At 51.4% G+C, this 19,551-nt stretch overlaps 1 protein-coding gene across 1 annotated transcript in view; it reads right to left on the bottom strand.

Annotated features, from left to right (window-relative positions):
* Positions 1 to 4,639: 4,639 nt before the first annotated feature.
* Mapkapk2 (MAPK activated protein kinase 2) overlaps positions 4,640 to 19,551 on the bottom strand; it is a 45,120-nt gene continuing 30,208 nt past the window's right edge. The window contains exons 2-10 of the mRNA XM_036202912.1: positions 11,703 to 11,842; positions 11,431 to 11,495; positions 11,087 to 11,166; positions 10,565 to 10,691; positions 9,973 to 10,048; positions 9,483 to 9,607; positions 8,178 to 8,263; positions 7,981 to 8,061; positions 4,640 to 7,531 (exon numbers count right to left, since the gene is read on the bottom strand). Of these exons, the coding sequence (XP_036058805.1) occupies positions 7,394 to 7,531; positions 7,981 to 8,061; positions 8,178 to 8,263; positions 9,483 to 9,607; positions 9,973 to 10,048; positions 10,565 to 10,691; positions 11,087 to 11,166; positions 11,431 to 11,495; positions 11,703 to 11,842 (918 nt within the window). The 3' untranslated portion in view covers positions 4,640 to 7,393. The remainder of the gene's footprint in view (positions 7,532 to 7,980; positions 8,062 to 8,177; positions 8,264 to 9,482; positions 9,608 to 9,972; positions 10,049 to 10,564; positions 10,692 to 11,086; positions 11,167 to 11,430; positions 11,496 to 11,702; positions 11,843 to 19,551) is intronic.

The raw sequence follows: 19,551 nt of genomic DNA, 5'->3' as shown, positions 1-19,551 counted from the left end.
GACCAGAGTGCACATGCTAATCCTGAGGACCAGAGTTCACATCCTAACACTGAGGACCAGAGTTCATATCCTAATCCTGAGGACCAGAGTTCACATCCTAATCCTGAGGACCAGAGTTCACATCCTAATCCTGAGGACTAGAGTTCACATCCTAACACTGAGGACCAGAGTGCACATCCTAATCCTGAGGACCCAAGTGCACATCCTAATCCTGAGGACCAGAGTGCACATCCTAATCCTGAGGACCAGAGTGCACATCCTAATCCTGAGGACCAGAGTTCACATCCTAATCCTGAGGACCAGAGTACACATCCTCCTCCTGAGGACCAGAGTTCATATCCTAATCCTGAGGACCAGAGTTCACATCCTAATCCTGAGGACCAGAGTTCCACATCCTAATCCTGAGGACCAGAGTGCACATCCTAATCCTGAGGACCAGAGTTCACATCCTAACACTGAGGACCAGAGTGCACATCCTAGCACTGAGGACCAGAGTGCACATGCTAATCCTGAGGACCAGAGTTCACATCCTAATCCTGAGGACCAGAGTTCACATCCTAACACTGAGGACCAGAGTGCACATCCTAACACTGAGGACCAGAGTGCACATCCTAATCCTGAGGACCAGAGTTCACATCCTAATCCTGAGGACCAGAGTGCACATCCTAATCCTGAGGACCAGAGTTCACATCCTAATCCTGAGGACCAGAGTTCACATCCTAACACTGAGGACCAGAGTTCACATCCTAATCCTGAGGACCAGAGTTCACATCCTAATCCTGAGGACCAGAGTTCATATCCTAATCCTGAGGACCAGAGTGCACATCCTAATCCTGAGGACCAGAGTTCACATCCTAATCCTGAGGACCAGAGTTCACATCCTAATCCTGAGGACCAGAGTACACATCCTCCTCCTGAGGACCAGAGTGCACATCCTAATCCTGAGGACCAGAGTGCACATCCTAATCCTGAGGACCAGAGTGCACATCCTAATCCTGAGGACCAGAGTTCACATCCTCATAGAAACACAGCAAGCTGGACATCCAGCAAACACCTGAAACCCCAGCTCCTAGTGGGTGCAGAGAAAGGAAGCCTGCAGGCTTCCAGCTGAGAAATTATGGCCCCCAGTTTCAGGGAGAGGTCATGCCTCAAAGGTCTAGGGAAGTGAGAGAACACCCAACACCCTCTCCTGGCCTCCACAGGAGCATAAACACACCCATCTGTTCGTGCACACTGCACACACACGTGCATACACACAGATACATACACAAATCACACATCAATCTTTTAAATTCTTTCAAATGGTGGACATGGTTAAGTGTTGTGTGCTCACAACTTTCAAAGGCAAATTGCAGAACGATATGCCTCATGACACCTTCCACGCAGTTTGCCCGCAGTGTTCATAAGCTTATGGGTAATAAACTCTTTGAATACAAACCAAGCTGGAGAAGGGACTGGTGTCATGGGACAATCTTCGGGCGGCTGTCACTTCACCCTGCACGGCCAAACAACCTCGTCTCATTTCCACCGGGCTTCAGCTTGTGCTTGGCTTTGCTCAGAGGAGTATCCATGCAACGGAAACCAAGCGCCCCTCTTATTTTGGAACCTCGAATAAGCAGGTCAGACTGGCTTTCTCACCTGCAACCCTCTTCCTTGCAGACTGAGAGCCTAGCCTAGCCTGTCGTGGGTGGAGTAGGAGGCGGGGTTCCTGTCTCACTATGAGGAATGTCTCTTTAGAAAGGTTTATGACCAGAAAAGGAGGCAACTGAGTGCCAGAAACCCAGAGCCCCACCCCCCAACCCCCGCCCATTACTGCAAAAGCAAGAACTCTGCACCACAGACTCTGGCTAACCAAAGTCTAGGCCTCAAGCCCAGAAGAGGTCATGGTTTTTCTGAAGAGAAAAGAAAGCCTTTGACTGGTGAATTCATAATCACAGGTTTACAAATCAGAGGACGAGGCTGGTAGAACTCACCTCTCTCTGAGGCATGAGGCCTGGCAGAAGAACTCATCTGACTGAGACATGAGGCCTGGTTACCTCAAGAGATGAGCCAATTGAGGAACCGTAGACTCACAGCTGCTGGGTCTGAGCAACAAGCAAAACCATGTTTCCCAGGGACTAAAGTCACCTGCCTTGGGTTTTGGCCACAGCCTTGCCAGGGACCCACTCACACTCACAACCTTTATGGATACCCTGAAGCCCCAGGAATCTGACTCCCTTGGGATTAGTGAGGCTGAGACACAGTCATATTTGGACACACAGGGAGGGCCTCAGAGTTGGCAAAGGGGGGAAATGAGTTGTTATTTCACTTGCAAATCTTAGCAGGGGTATGAGTTAAGAGTAAGAAACTCTACTGTCCCTGCCCTCATGAAAGTTAGGCAAATGAATGCATTTGCATGACAGTTCTGGTCTCTAATGATAATTTACCATGCACAGGTTCTACTGCCCCAGGACAACCACCTGAAATCCTAAATCCTTGACAGGTGTAAGATCTCCAAGTCAAAAGCTATGGAAGGTAACTTACCCTCATGGTAACAATTCTCCACAGAGCATGTGTGAATGCCAAGGTAAGCTTAGCTTTTGAGATGCTGGTGTTAAAAATATGAAAGGTGGACGCTTACAAGCATTAATTTTATTACTTGTTCCAAGGAGGCTCCCAAATGTTTAATATTTATTGACAAGGGGATTTCCACATCAGGGGAGCCATGCCTTTAAATGGTCATTAAGATCCTCAGGACCACCCTTCCGGGCCTTCTAACATGGTTCAGTTTCATGCAAAGCTAGCTTTTTCTAGTGAGTCACAAACTAACTCAAAGTGATCTTAGATGAAGGTATCACTCCATGCAGCTTCTTACTATTAATGAACTGAGAAACTAATGGGGAAATCCCTGTCAGAGTATGTTCCCAAATTCTGGTTGAGGAGGGCACACACTTGAGAATGAAGAGTCCAGGCTGAAGGGGTGGGAAAAAGACCAGAGCCTCCCCACTGAAGGGGGCAAGCTCTTCGGTGGGCAGAGCCAACAGGACTGGCCATGGAACAAAAATGCTGCGTGAAGAGCTTTTGAGAAAAAAAAACAAGAGGGTTGTGGCTGCCCAAAGGGAGGGCCTGGCTCAGGAGAGAGACAAGAGCCCAGTGAGAACTCACGACTACACTAGCCCCTTATTTCTACCAGAGCATCCTATGAGGGTCAACCCCCAGGGCTACAGGGATGCCCTCCTGGGGCTCTGGTAACAGCAAGGGGCCCAAAGGTGGCATCTTTATTCAAGAGTGGCTGGAAGTCTTCGCCACTCCACTTGGCAGCACGTGGCAGGCCCAGAGCAAATGGCACAAACCGTCAAACCGGAAAACTGCTCCCCACCTTCAAGGCTCTTAACTTTGACATGCCAAAGCAAGGGGATGGAGGCTTTAATGGGGCACTGGCGGGCCGGTGTCGGCTTCCTTCCCACTTGCTCGGCTCTCCTGTCTCAAAATGTCTAAAATTCTGAAAGGCTGAGGGACGGGGAGCATGTAGAAGTGGGCATCTCAGCCTTCACCCATGGCAACAGTTTCCAAGTGTCCAGGCCTGTGAGAGCGGCGTGCACACCCTGCTCTGCACAGCTCCCCCAGGGCAGAGTGTGGCTTCACACTTCCTTCTCCCTTAGCACAGGGCACACTGAAGTACCTGGATGTTAAACCGAGTGGTATAGTGGGAAATCTCTCCATGCTGGCCTGACTCCATGCAGAGAGAGGGCAAAAGGATGCCAAGAATAGGCCCCCAAAACTGAAGCCTGAGGTCCCCTGTAAAAAGCAGCTGCTCCCAAACCCCATCAGGCTCACCCAAAGCAGCCAGGGGCCTAAATGTAGGCTTTGTGAGGCAGATCCGGGAGCTGAGGATGGACGGGGCTGCTCCCCAAAAGTCTGTGCCTCCACTCAACCCCACACGAAACAGGATCCAGTGGTTTGTTTACACTCACGGTGGTGCGGCCACTTTCCCTAACCTCCTCCCTCGAATAACTGAATTTTCACACTTTGCAAAGGCTCCACCTACAACTTACCCACTCAGGCCCACGCACCTGCTCTTGTTGTTCACAGCTGTCTTCCTGTCTCCAACCCAGCCGAAGGAAAACCCTAGTGAACTGAACTGCCTGCCAAACCAACCCCATGGCAAGCTTACTCCTGAGCAGGGAGGGACCAGAGGAGCAGGCCACAGGCCCAACCTAGACCTCTGGCCCCGCTTAGCACAGCAGTCCCTAGAAGGAGTTCTGTGCACACAAAACCACCCCGGAGGGGTACTACAGGAGACATTAACCCTGTGGTTTCCTGAACCCCTCACAACACTTAGCCTATCCTCGGGGGACAGGGTCCAGTCTGTTTCTCCTCCCACCCAGAAGCCTTACTTCCTGTGTCTTTTGAAGGAACCCAAACGGTAACAGCAGAAAACCCAACCTACAGTCACCCTACTGTGTGATCTTGGGTAAGAGTCTGCCTCTGAGCCTGAACCTCTTCATAAGGAAAACCTGCCTGCTACCTCAGAGGACCTAACCCCTGGGCATCTGTACACACGTGGCATACATTAACACAGCCACACCAAAAAAAAAAAAAAAAAATTCGTTTAATCCTTTTCCCCCAAGTTAGAGACCGGGAATCTGAAGACCATGGAAGTGAGGTGGGGGTAACAGAGGCGTGGCCAGACCTTCCACCTTTGTGTAGTCTTCTTCCTTGGAAGGCAGTATCAGACCTTGTCAGCTGGACCGGGAGAAAGCAAAACGCAGGGGCAAATAGTCCTGGTGCCCTGAGATGAGGAGACTCTGAGACAGCCCTCTGGAGCAGAACAGTGGCCCCCAAAGAAGTCCACGCTATTCCTGGCCCAGCAGACATATCAGCATCCACAGCACAAAGGACTTCGCAGATGGAAAAAAGGTTAAAGTCTTAGTAACCGGCTCCCTGGGCTAGCCCTGGGCTAGCCCAATCTCATCAGACTGGTCCTCAGGGAAATCCTTCAGGCAGTGTCAGAGAGAGCACAACACAAGGACAGGAGAGATACAAAGTGGCTGACTCGAAAGACAGAGAAGGGGCCCCGAGCCAAGGAAGGCAGCCATCTCTGGGAAAGGCACAATAGAATGTGGTTCTGCAGAGCCCTGTAAGCACAGTGAGGCTCTACCAGGCTTCCCCCCTACACAGCCATCAAGTAATAGCCATATTCTGTGCCACTACATTTATCCCAGCTACAGAGGCACCTTCTCAAGCCTGTAACTCAGGCGGCAGGCTTCACTCTGACAGCCTTGTTAAGTGTAGACAGAGTTCCTTTAAAGCAAGAGTGCCTGCTGGATGACTCTCTGGGTAATGAGTGCTCTCAGGGGAGTGGCCGAGACACAAGCCCTTTGATGGCTAGGGTAGCAGGTAAGTGTGTCCTCCAGAGAAAGGGCCAGTGGGAGACAGTGAACACTCCAGGCCCTGAGATCTTGAGGCCTGAGTTCTAGCCCAAACCAACAGCTATGTGACTGTAACAGGGCCTCCCCCTCTGGGTTGGTAAACTCACCAAGTAGGGCCAACTCACCACACTGCCCCTGCCTTTCTCCCCTGACTGGGAACAGAAGCTGTGGAGTCAGCAAACCAGCTTCTACTCTGCACTCTGCCAGAGACACTCAGTTCATCACAGGGTTTCTGAGGAGGCTGGGTCACTGGTACTCCAGGCACGTTTGTTTCTGCCTGGCTTGTGCTGCTCCCTCCTGGAAATCTAAGGTATTACAACCACCCTGGTTTTAAAATTGGAACCCTTCATGGGTGGGACCCACTTCAGTGATTTCTCCCACCCACCTGCCCTGGCTCCAAAGAGATCAGCACTCACTTTCACAGGCCCTCAACTAAGAGGGGCTATTCCCACGCTGATCCATCAAGGGGGCCCTCTTCGCCCCTCCAGGGCGCTGCCACCCACCACAAAAGGCCCTTTCTGGAAGAGCAGACAGAGGCAAGAGGTCAAGGGCCTGAGCCCCAGAAAGGAAGAGAATGAAAACTTTCAACTATTAAATTTGTTTAGTAAAGACAATTTTGCTCATACAAAACAACAGTTTACAACAGTCTGAGTGCTGAACACACCATCAAAGACGAGGAAGGAGCTGTAGACATCTGGGCCCTGCCTCCAAGCCCAGAGATGTCCAGGAACCCCTCCTCTACCAACCCCTGAGGGAGCCACCCCTCCTCCAGCGAGAGGGGAGGGGCATGGGGGACCATGGCACAAAGACTCTTCCCCACCTGCCCCTCCTCAATCCTGGGGAGCCCCCACCCAGGCTGAGTTGTTAGAGGGTAAGGTGGCTAGTGGGCAGGGACAGAGTCAAGACATCTTTGGTGTGAAGACTGTCCCGCCCACCAGGCCATACGGTGGAAATCCAGGAAGACCACACATGGCCCTGCCCTTGCCAAAGAAGGGAGGTTGGCAGGTACCCCAGAGCTCGGGGAAGATGCATGAAATACAAACGCCTTGCAGTATAACCTTCCCAAGCTCACCCATGGGAGCGGAGAGACAGCCTATTGAAAAATGGCTAAAAATTTCAGAGAACTCAACAAGGGTGGGTTAATAATGGCAAGAAGGGCAAGCAGAGGCTACTCAGTGGTCAGAGCCTCAGGGACCTAGGACCAGCACTACTTGTGGACAGGGCATCCTGAGAGGGCCCAGTCCTCCTGATGGCTGCTAGTGTCCACTCACCCCTTGCTGCCTCCCCTGCCCAGCTAACACAGAGGCCATGACTACCTGGCTCAGGATCTAGACAAGCTATGTAGGCATTTAGGCAGGCTCAGTTCAAGCAGGAGTCCCTGCAGCCCTGCCTTCCCTAGACCCTCCAATGCCCGCCCAGTCACTGGCACGGGCCTGGGCATACACACATGCACACACTTACTCCTCTGTTGTGCACACTGGTGATGTCTGGGGCTTCAGCAGGAGGCAAGAGGCACGTTCCTCCCCACTCTCCCCGGAGCCCCCAGATTCTAGAGCCAGTGGGGACCCCAGGTTACAGCAGGAGGCCAGAGAGGACAGATGGGACCAGCCAGGGACACTCCCTGTAACAACTTCCACAACACCCTCAGGTGAACCCAGCCTTTGCAGACAGGAATGGGTCAGGGAAAAGATGAGGAGCAGGAAAAGGACAATAAAAGAGGTTCCATAAAAATTCTACGTCAAATTACAGATAAAATGTAAAAGGAGCGTGGGCTGGAGAGCACCTCACCCCTCCTCACACATCCTCCTCCAGCCCCTCTCGAGGGAGGCCAGAGCCAAGGGCAGAACTCAGCCAGAGGCATATCTGGGCTCCATGTAGCCCAGGACAGGAGGCAGCAGTGAGCAACTCGTGTCTCTTTGCTTCAAAAATATATCCATGTAGAGTTATTGCTTGTCCTCCAGTGGGGCGGGAAACGGAGCGGCTCAGTGGGCCGCGGCCTCCACAGCACGAGCTTTCTTCCGCCTCTTCAGAAGCAGAGGGTTGGATGCATCTTCGATCTTCTTTATCTTGATCTGCTCATAGTCAACACGCATCGTGGCCAAGGCACTGGTCATCTCCTCCTGGGAGCAGGGTCCAGATTATGCAACCGGGAAAGAGGGCAGAGACGTAAGCAGTGGGAGACACACAGGCAAGACAGACCAAGGGCGGAGGGCACAGGCCAGCTGTGGGTCCACACTGCTGAGAGCAGCAGCCCCAGCACTGGGCCAGCACAAACTGGCTGCTGGGTAGCGACTCTCCCAGGAACCCTCTAACAAGCCCTGGGCCAGCCGTCAGGATGTCTGGGACCGATCCTGTAGCTGGCCAGGGGCTTTGGCACCTCCATGTGAAGCGGAGGAGATAGTCCCCAATGCCCGCAGGTCCTATCAGAGCCCTGGGGAGAAGGGTTCATGGGAAGCAGCCGGCAGAGTCTGGGTAGACAGAACCGCTGCCACAAGCCAGTGAAAGCTTTTTGTTGCTGCGGGATGTCACACGGGATGGAGAACCCAGACCCGGCGGCAGGTGCCCTCACCTTGACATCCTCCCACCGCTCCTTGTCCTCCTTCAGGACACGGCTGGTGTGCAGTGGGGTTTGAGGGACCTTCGTAGATTGCTGAGGAGAGAGAAACGGGGTCCAGTGTCAGTGTGGAGCAGTGAAGTCCTGGTGAGGCACCATACTGAACAACAACAGTCCCTTGCAATCAGGTCTCCCCAGCCCATAAAGCTTACCATGATCCAGGGGTGGTTCATGAATTCTGTGATGGTCATTCTCTGGGTAGGCTCTGTTTTCAGCAGATTCCGGATAAGCATCTTCACTACAGGGCGAGGCACAAGACACAGCAGCTCAGAGGACGGGACCGCTCAGGGGATGGGACCGCTCAGGGGACGGGACAGCTCAGGGGACGGGACCGCTCAGGGGACAGGACAGCTCAGGGGACAGTGTGGTGATGTTTTATTTGTGCACCCCAATAAAGCTTATCTGAAGATCAGGAAAAAGCCAGCCACTGTATAAAACAAGTCAGACAGTGGCAGCACACACCTTTAATCCTAGCATTCGGGAGGCAGGGATCCATCTGGATCTCTGTGAGTTCAAGGCCACACTGAGAACAGAGCTAGGTGTGGTGGCACATGCCTTTAATCCCAGCACTAACCATGGAGATCTGGAGGTCTGTACAGACAGACAGGAAGTGATGTAGCAGGGCAGAGAGAGGAAGTAAGAGGGCAGGGACAGAAAGGCATATATGCATGGGTTCACAGGAAGTAGGCCTCTCTGGCTGAGGATTTCCTAGTGGTAAGAATGTGGCTGGCGGGACTAGAGAGATGGCTCAGCAGTTAAGAGCACTGACTGTTCTTCCAGAGGTCCTGAGTTCAATTCCCAGCAACCACATGGTGGCTCACAACCACTTGTAATGAGATCTGGTGCCCTCCTCTTCTGGCCTGCAGGGATACATGCAGGCAGAGTAATGTATACATAATTAATTAATTAATAAAGAGTGTGGCTGGCTTCTTTTTGCATCCCTGACCTCTCAGTTTTTACCCCAATATCTGGCTCTGGGTTCCTTATTAATAAAACCAGTTAGCAATTCATCTTACAGGACAGGACAGCTCTGGGGATGGGACAGCTCAGGGGATGATGGGATGGTTCAGCGAACAGGGATGGACAGTTCAGGGCACAAACTGTTCAGGAGACAGGACAGCTTAGTGGTCAGACACAGCTCAGGGGATGGGACAGCTCAGGAGCTATTCTTTGCCCTGCACTTGTCTGCATTAGTCAGGCTCAGAAGGAGACTATATGGAGGCAGCTACCCAAGATCAGTAGCTCCAAGGACCATGATGCTAAACCACTGGACAAGCCTACACAGACCCATGGCTCTAACCCACCCCAGGCACTTCCCAGAGGCAAGACACACCTAGAAGGCACAGGAACAAGTGCAAGCCCCAGTTCCAGCACCCATGTGAGACAAGCACCTGTACCTCCATGTGCACACACTCGCTCACACACTCTTTCCCTTGTTCCCAAAGGCTGGTTCCTACCTTCTTCTGATACTTCTGACCATTCTGGGTTAGGAAATTCATACTGGCCCATTCGGATACGAGTCTTCATACCCGGAGAGATGGCAAGGCCATGATTGGAATAGAAAGGGGGGTACCCACACAGCCTAAAGAAGAGGACAAAATGGGTGTTATTTAGGAACCTGTACCAATAATAGGGTAAGAAACAGTCTCTTCTTGAAATAGTCACAGAGAAACAGAAAACGGTTGGTACAGACACAGCAGGACCCAGGACTCTAACGTGCCAAGGATGTCAACGAAACAGTCTAGCCCATTAGCTAGTTTATACCACCACTTAGCAACCAGAACCTGCTAAGGACCAAGTGGAGCAGGGATACAGGGGATTCCCAGGGAATTCCCCCATCCAAAGGGGAACTGTCTGCCTCTTCCTCTTGTCCTGCAGAGGTACAAGCTTCCCCAGCTCCCTAACACATTGCAGCCTAGCACCCAGCCCACACCCCAGCCCACTTACAGAATGTACATGATGACACCCAAGGACCACATGTCACAGGATTTGTCATACTTCTCTGGGCCCAGCACTTCTGGAGCTGTAAAGCAAAGATCACTGTGGGTTGTCCTGGCTCTTTGAACACTGAGACCTCCCTGTTTCTGGGTCCTTCATCCCATCATAATGGAAGAGCAGCTGGAGTGGGGGAGGAAACAGAAGGCCCTGCCCCAGAAGGGACCCTGCAGCTGGACTCTTAGGGTGAAAACATTCCCAAACTGCTGAAGACTTGCAAACACACATTGCCCACTTAACTTCGCAAACATGTTTTGGGAGCTTATTCTATGAGTCAGCTTATTCTATGACTTTAGCTCCACAGAGAATGTGACAGAAATTATGGCTCTTCAGAAGAGTAAACAAACACCTAACTGTGCCCTAAGCCCAGCAGACTATTTTCATAACACTCGGTCACAGCTTAACTTGGGCAGTCCACTTGGGATGGAGTCCTGACAGCCAGTACCAGGTAAGGATCTATGGTCTCCAGAGACCAGCAAAACAAGGGGCTGAGACACAGCCTGGGCAATGACTCAGTCCTTGGGCGGGACTCCCCTAAACTCACCTACATAGTATGGTGTATAACACGGAGTGGTCAGAGAGTTGTGACTGGTGGTTTCCTTGGCAAAGCCAAAATCGGTGAGTTTCAGAATGGCATTGGGCCTTTTGGAAGTATATAAGAGGTTCTCAGGCTGCAGAAAGAGAGATGATGAAGTAACAACCCTGTGGAAATATTACGAGAAACCCCAGGGGAAGGACTGTGCCTCCTTCATCTGCTCAACCAACCATGCATCCATCCAGTCCCCCTGCACTGCACACCATGAGAACATCAGCTCCCTGCCTCAGAGGGCCAGGAAACCAGAGACTAGTGCCTGGAACTGTGGGGAACACTGCTGGACCAGAATGCTGTGTGTGGGACCGTGAGGTACTGATGAGGAGACCCAGGGCTGAGTGCAGCCAAAGAGGGCTTCACTACTAACTCCACAGGCCACAGACTGGTCTGCAGACCCACCCTACCCTGAGGAACCAGGCAATCAGGACTCCACGGTCCCCTTCTCACAGCTCGTGGGGTATAAATACGTGGTACCTTGACATCCCGATGAGCAATGTTGATCGAGTGCAAATACTGGATGGCCTCACCAATGCTCTTCATGATTTCCGACGCTTCTGCAGAGGAGAGAGAAACACAAGATGAGGTCTGAAAGCTCGAAACAACAGCCTACCAATGCAGCCTCAGTCTCCCACACCCACCAACTCATCAGAGACACAAAGAAGCTGGGAACTGGCCCACCGCTGAGGGAGAGAGGTGTTCCTAGCAGTGAGTGTGAGAGAGAAGTACCCAGCCTCTCCTGTGAGCAGGTCCTGCAAAGGCCCTGCCGCTGCCTACTACCCTGTCCACCCAAAGCTAACACCACAGCAGACCCTCTCTACCTCTTTCTGTGAATGCCTGGTCTCCTCGGTCCTGGATTCGACTAAAGAGCTCTCCACCATCGAGACTGAAAAAAAAAAAAAAAAAAAAAAAGGCACAGTGAATGATCTGGAAACTAGCAAATCACCCCACCACCACCACCACATTCCACTGCCCCCAAAGGAAACCAAGTGCTGATATTCCAAGCTTCAAGGTCCCCAGTGGGCTGCATCCTGAGGCAGAGGCACCTCAGTGTGACGGGGCTAAGCTGGACAGGACACAGCAGGCTGCTCACCACTCCATGACGATCAGCAGACACTTCCTCCCTGCGTACAGGTTCTCGTAGACATCCACGATGTGCACGATGTGTGGGCACTGGGAGGCCCTCCAGTGCAGCTCCACCTCTCTGCGTGCCTTCGGACAGTCCTGGAGCATCTGCAAGGACAGCACCTCCTGAATGACACAAGCCCACAGGGGGAGCTTGCGCCTGACCCCACGCCTGTTGGAAGCTATGTCCATGTGGCAGCTTCCCCACAAACACCACAAATGCGTTCTCCAGGGCAAAGGCCTCTTCCATGGCATCTTCCCCAGTCTTTCTCCCTCTGGGATCCGAGGATCACTCGGTGGTAACTTAACCACTCTACACAAAACTTCAACTTGACCCTCCAGAGCTTGAACAGCAAGGCTGAGACAAGCCTCATCCCAACAGCCACCAAGGCCTTCCATCAGCGAAGAGAGTGAAGTCTGAAGAAGGCAGGAGACAGTCAAGGATTGGAGAACAGTGTCCCATGGAGACAGACTGGAAAGAACCACTACAAGGAAAGGTGGACAAGAAAGGGAGAGATTCCTGAATCAGCAGGAACAGAAACCAAGATCACTCAAACCTACAGCAGATCCAGACAGACGCCTGTGGAGTCAGCTGGGTGCTTGTCGGAACCCTAGTGTCTACCACATCTGCAGCCTTGAGCAAGTTGTACAACTCAGTGAGTCTCCTTCACACCCCTTCCTCTTCCCCAGACCAGGTGTCCAGGGGCATTAAGTGAAACTGGACCCTCACCAGCCTTAAAGGCTCATTAGTGTCATATCTAGCTGAGGAACAAGCTGAAGATCCAAAAGGCCCAGAATTCTGAAGGCTATTTATCAGGAAGTGGCCACAGAAAAAGGCCCGGGGTCTAGACCGTCTCTCCTGCACCAGTGGCTAGGAGCATGCTGTCACCATGGAATACCAGTAAGGGGACTAGCCTAAGAACACAGAGTAGTGAGGGAAGCAAGTGAAACACACAGCAGCTTCCCAAATCCTCGTGACATCACCAAGCATCCCTTATCCCACCAGGCATACCTGCAATGCCAGCAACTGGGAGACCAGACAAGAGAGAAAGGCTGATCTTGGCTCCATAATGAATCCAAGGCAAGCCTGGGCTATGAGAGGTCCTATCCCCAAAACAAAACAAACAAACAAAAAACTAAGAACAATTTCCTGACTGCTTAAACTCTTTTAGAAGTATTCTGTTGGGAGTCAAAGCCATGCTAACACACCTCTGCTTTGTAAAATGGAATAACAGCTTGTTCAGACAGGCTATGAAGGTTGAATTGTGCTCAGCAGTAGTAACAATCATTGTTACTAGAGTGCCTGCTAAATGTGGGGCATAAATGCTAAAATCTTTAAGACATAGACCCACACAGATTTACCAGTACATCATACACTCCTACGGTTCTTGTGCAGGCCAAGCTGGCAGGCAAACAGCCAGGCCAGGGAGCAGACGGACAGGCAGGCAGCAGAGGCATCCAGACAGGTGATAAGGTGAGGACTGGGTACTGACTACAATGAAGTTATCTGGCCGGGATAAGCAGGGGGCTGAGAAGATAGTTCAAGTCCATGGAGCTAGCACCTGGTAAGTAGATTCTGACAGCTGAGGTGCAGCCAAAGACAAGCACAGGAATCTCTAACAAGAAAACGAACGTGCTTTCAAGCTGTGCTCCACGCTGTGCTGAACTGTTTCTAACGGACAGGAGACAGAAAAGTAGCCTGCCCAAGGATACGCTTCTAGGAAGACAGCCATGGTCTGACTCCAAATTCCAAGTCTCTCTACCCTATACCTCAGAGTCTCAGAGAAGAAGCAACTTCCCATGCAGAAACCCACAAAGAACCAACTAGATCACTATCTCCCCACTATCTGCTGGTGTCAGAAGACAGGATGCAAGCTCCCCACTGTGTCACACTGCCACCTTGTGGCCACATGAGGGCACGGCACAAGCTCTGTGTGGCGTGTGTTGGGGGTTGGGAGGCAGGTATTTTGACTTTCCCCCGTGCTGTAGGAGGAACAGAGAGGCACTGGCCAATTCCATGTGCATGTAATTCAACTCAACAAGTACTGACTGAATTACTAGAGGCCATACAAGGTACTGAACGTCAAAACCAACACAGAAGGGCAATCTGAATGTCCAGGCTAGTGGGGAAGAGAGGACAGGGAACAAGAGGTGGGCACTGGAAATACTTAGGATCCAGCTCTCTCCCCCATTCTCCTCACGTAGAACGAAAGTAAAAAGAATCCCATGAGGGGGGGGGGGCACACCCTCACGCTCGCCTCCACATCTAGGGGCATCTGATAAGAGATGAACCGCCAGGTAACCAAGGCATCAGAGCAGGCTCCTGTGTTTCCAGAGCCAGATGAACCACCAGGTCCATTTGTGTCAGCCCTCTGACATGATCCAAGCACTGGTATCCACAGCCTGGACTCACACATGATGCCGAGCAGACCGGGGTGGTTGTGGGGGGGGGGGGGAGGGGGGAGCTGCAGGCAGGCCTCTCTGCTCCAGATAAAGTCAACTGGAACAGGAGAATTCTCAATTCTTAGGGAAACCTAAAATTTCCCAGGAAGATAAGTGACCAGAATGAAATTAGGTTTCATCCTCTAGAAACCTGCTTAGGCTGGAGAGACGAGGCGTTAACTATGAAAGTGTTCATTTTTAGAATATGTACAGTTTTTAGTGGAGTTCCACTTTCGTTTTGTTTCATTGGAGATAGGGTCTCCCTATATATCCCAGGCACGTGTTTATCAGACCTTCACTGAACATGAAAAGTAAGTGAGGCTATGACAGACCTTAACATCTGTCAGACAGGCTGACGTCACAGGGCAGGGCCATGAGGTGTCAAAGACACTCTGAGACACGTGCAGGACACACAAACCGGAGAGGGGAACCAAAACTGCAAGCCTGAATACGAGGCTAAGTAGAGAGAGGCAAGAGGCACCTTGAGCCCCACCCCACAGGCAGACGGGACAAGAAGCTGCCAGAGGACCCTGGCAAGTGCAAGCTGGAGCAGCAGGTGCAGCAGACGCCAGGAGTCTCTGGAGAACAAAGGACCTTAACTCCGGACCAGAAAAATGGACTTTTCCACAAAACACACACACACACACACACACACACACACACACACACACACACACACACGACCCGAGAGAAACTCCGAAATCTATGGTGCCCATGCTAAGCCTGGAACCAATTCTGTACCTACACTCAACCCTACATGGCGTGTCTGAAATTCTTTTGCCAGAAAGGTCAAAAGATGTGTGTCCTAAACTAAGGTGCAACAGCCGAGGCTGCCTGCCAAGTGTGGCAGGGGTCAGGACCAGGCCATGGAGCCCACAACCCAGGAAGGAAGTTCTAAGACAGCGGCAGTATGGGAGGTGTAGGCCTGCCCAGTGTTGAAAATGGGCTCTGGCCTCTGGCTGTACACCTCTGACTCCCTTATGTTCCCTCCAGATCTTCCATCATGGGATCTCCTGAGAAGATACTCTAATCAAACTAAACCACACACACACACACACACACACACACACACACACACACACACACACACACTTTTTTTCCCTTTGAGACAGAATCCCCAAATGGGAAAGAAAGAGAGGAGCCTGGACCTGTGGCACTCCTCACCACCAACAGACACAGACACAGGCGCACCGAATAAGCTGCCACACAAACTCCATAGACCTCACAAGCCCTGTGAACTCCAGAGAGGGGCTCCTAACCCCTTGTGCCTCCCATTTTCTCATCTCCTGAACATCCAATGACAGGCCATGGGGTCGCTGTGCTAAACAAGTCTACCATGTGAACAGCAACACACTGCCAAGAACGGTTCTTGGCGCTACATCAGTGATCTGCTTTCACTACTCTGCCCCTACGCATTAGTCTATTAGCTCCCCTGAAGTGGGCAGCTGGGATCCCAATCACGCTCACTTCACTTGGTGTTATTCATAGCTCTAGGCACCAGGCAGTGGGGACCCAGGACACAGGGCAGCCTTGAGCTCTCTCTCCACACACCACTTAAAGGGACAGCTGGAGCAGAGACGTGCTGAATCCAACTTGGTGCCAGGAGTGATGCAAAAGTCCATTTCAGGTACCAAGTGTGTGACCGTGTGGTGTGCTGCTGAACAAGGCCTCTGAGTTCCCAGGAGGCGGCTGGGTCAGAGGAGACACCTCACCACTCGCTGAGGCCAGGGCCGCGGTCTCTTCACTCTGGCCCACAAACGCTTCTTTTGTACTGCCTGGTTGCCCCAGATGCAACGCAAGGTAAAGGAAAGAAGGACCTGGAAAGGCGCCACTGTGGGCAGGTCCGTGGACAGGTCCGTGGACAGGTCCGTGGGCAGGTCCGTGGGCAGGTCCGTGGACAGGTCTGTGGGCAGGTCCGTGGACAGGTCTGTGGACAGGTCTCATCAACCTCTTGTGAGCAGCAGGCACGGCTCGGGGGAGGGGTATCTCCAAGTAAAACGGCCAAGTACGTGCACTGTGTCATCTCACCTGTCCGACGCCCACACTGGGCGGGAACATCCTATCTTCTAAGTGAGGTCATCCAGTATGGAGAAATCCCTCCATAGGACCTTGCAGCCAGCTGAGGCAGGACTGGAATGTGAAGCCCCCTGTAGCACGCCTCCACTCAGGCAACTAGACACTCACATCTGTGGGCTAGGTTATCCCTAAGCTCTCAGAGTCTCCAGCAGGAAAACAGCTCGTGCCCAGGGGTGCAGACTGAAGGTCCCCTCAGCTGTCCCCCACGCACCTCGGGAAGGTGCAGGCTGAAGGTCCCCTCAGCCATTCTCTCACCCACTCCAGCTCTACTCACTCCTATCTTAGCGCCAGACAGCTCTTCCAGGGAGAAGTCTCCTCAAAAATGTCTAGGCCTCTCCTTCCAACAGGAAGCCTGGGGAGTGGAGCCTCCACACACACCATGGGAAGCTGACTTAGCTCTACTTAGACAACTGTAAAGGATGAAAGGCATGAAGAAGTCACAGAGCTCTGCAACCAAGACATTCTGTCCTTCCGTCATTGCTATCTCAGCCAGGTCCGTCAAGATTCCAGGCTAGGGAGGGACACACACAGGATGCCCTCACTCTGCCAAACCTAGAGTGCCCGCGTGTACCCACACTGGCTGCGGGGATGAGGAGACAACAGAAGGCATTAACAAATAAGCATGAGACCCCAAGCCATGGGACTTAATTATACTGTAAGGAGACACACACACTCCAAGCTCTGCCCCCCAAACACATGAACTGATTACACACTGTAACCTGTTCTGCAAATGCAGTAGGTAAGATGCTGCCACAGACACAGCCACCATGGTAAGAGTCTCAACTCCCAAAACCTCTGACAGCTGCCAACAGGCCCGAAAGACACACCATACTGTTTGTTCATCTATCCGTGATCCAAAGCACAAGGTGACAGCGGACGCATGTCCACTCTAATCACTGATATAAAGGAGTATGTCCGCCTGCTGGAGGCTCTGCAGAACTCAACAAGGATGGCAGATGTGCTTCCCCAGAAACTGATGCCAACATAAAACCAAAAAGAGATCCCACAATCCTCAGAAAGCAAAGGAGGTACATGGGTGTTCTGCACCAGGCCCCCTGTGCATGTACTCCCTCCCACACATTTGGTCAGGACATTCAAGTCATCCCCTATTTGTTACTGAATTTTATAACTACGATGAAGGAACATCTCCACCCAAAGCTAAACTGACATGAGGAATCCCTAGTACCAAAAGCCACAAACACCCTCACCGTGCTGCCCAGAAGTGACCTCCGCTGAGGTGACTGCCTGCTGTGCCCCTTGGTGCTCCAGAACCACTGGCGAGGCAGTTCCAAAGGACTGCGGTTCAACAAAACGTCACACTGTAAATGACCAATTTTCCAAACAATTGCAACGCTCAGGGGATAGGTGCTAACTGAACTCTAGCAACCCAACATAAAACTGGCGAAAGGATAAGAAAAAGAGCCGTGATGGCCAAGTAAAAACGCCCACTGCAGCTTATAAAGAGAAATACTTATTAAAGGGTCATAACTGTATCAGGCTGTCAAAACTTTAACATCTGAACAAACTTCTAGACTGGCAAAGATTCAGGGAACAGATCCTCACTCGTAACTGAAAGAATTCTACTTTTGGAGAAATCTGGTCATACCTATGAAAACTGTGTTTACATCTTCGATCCAATAATGGCCTTACAAATCCTTTTCTTGCAGCACTGAATGGCAGGGAGCCCACTAGCACCCAGATGTCTACAAATAAGGAGCTGATCAAGATGTGCACATACAGATGCAGACCACAGAACACGCTGCCCTCGGTGAGAGAATGAAGCGGCTTCTCGGCTGTTACCACCCAGAGAACGGGGTGCTGTGACTGGGAGAGCACACAAGGAGCCAGGTGGTGCTCTGGCTGTATTTAATGTCCTTTTTTAATGGAGCTGCATTCACATTTCATAAGTAACTTTCAAAGCATAGCCCTCAAGACAAGATGCACACTCACCAACGGGTTAATTTAGGTTTACTAAGGATTACAGGCAACATTTTTCTTCTTTTGTGTAGTCCTTAAATTTCTTTTTTTAATAAAAAGAAAGAAATGAAAACTAAACAGAATATATAACTCTCTGTGTGGTTTTGTTGTTGTTTTGTTTCTTAAGACAGAGGAAAGAGGTTGGAGAGCTAGCTCCATGGGTAGTAAAAGCACATGCTGACAAGCCTGGGGAGCTGAGTTCAATCCCCAGGACCCATATGGTGGAAGGAGAGAACAGACCCCCACAAGTTGTAAATAAGAAGGGTATGGGGTGTGGGGGTATGTGTGCATGTGCATGCACATGTGTAAGACAGAAGAGAAAGAACACACGACCTCATGAATGCCCAAGATTTTCTTGGAGGAAATTTTCTTTTTTTAAGTTTACAGTGCTGGGCTGGAGAGAGAGTTCAGTGTTTAAGAGCACCAGTTCTACAGCCAGAGGACTTGGGTTCAACTCTCAGCACCCACATGGTGCTCACAGCCATGGGGATTCAAAACCTTCTTCTGCCCCCCCCCCCCAGCACTGCACAAACACGGTACACAAACATAGACTGAGGCAAAACATTCATTTCCATAAAATAAAATCTCAAAAGAAGAGTTAACAGTGCTGACCACCAGTAAGCAGATGTTATGGACAAGCACACAGTCCACCCTTTTTTCCTACTTCTTATGTTTGTCTCATTCTTTAACATCTGCATGAATTTCTTTTTCGAAATGATTCAGAGGAGCTTTGAACTGGTGTGGAGTTATGTGCACTGCACAGGCCAGGTCTTCTTCCTTCCAGAGGGAGAGGAGCAGAACCGAGGGACAGGCTCGAGGGACAGGAGGATGCGCATGTGCACAGGAGAGTAAAAAGGCATCACAACTTCCTGGAGAATGGAGCCAAACTATGACCGAAGGCAAACTAGGTCCAAACCACACTGCTGCTCACAACTTCTGACCCGCGTGGAAATGAACCCTGTGCACAGTAGGACCGTACTTCTCAGGAGTCCTCAGCGGTATGGCGGTCTGAAGGAGAAATGGCCCCAGAGGGCTCCGAGTATTTGAACACTTGGTCCCCAGTTGGCAGCACTTCTGAAATGAAATCCAGAGCCTTTGGAACCCTTAGGATATTCATCCTTGCTGGAGGAAGGAAGTACATCACCAGCGGTGGGCTTTGGGGGTTTACAACCTTCCCTGCTTCCTACTCTCTGCTTCCTGTATGCTACGAAAATGTGGTCAGTCAGCTGCTAGTCCTGAAAGCACGTCATGCCTTCCCCTCCAGTACGGACTCTAGCCCTCTGGACTCATAAGCTAAAATTGACTCAGCTGCTTTTGATCAA

This window comes from Onychomys torridus, chromosome 11, assembly GCF_903995425.1.
Source record: "Onychomys torridus chromosome 11, mOncTor1.1, whole genome shotgun sequence".
NCBI lineage: Eukaryota > Metazoa > Chordata > Mammalia > Rodentia > Cricetidae > Onychomys > Onychomys torridus.
The sequence above is the reverse complement of the archived record's forward strand: the minus strand, read 5'-3'. Positions and strand labels throughout refer to the sequence as shown.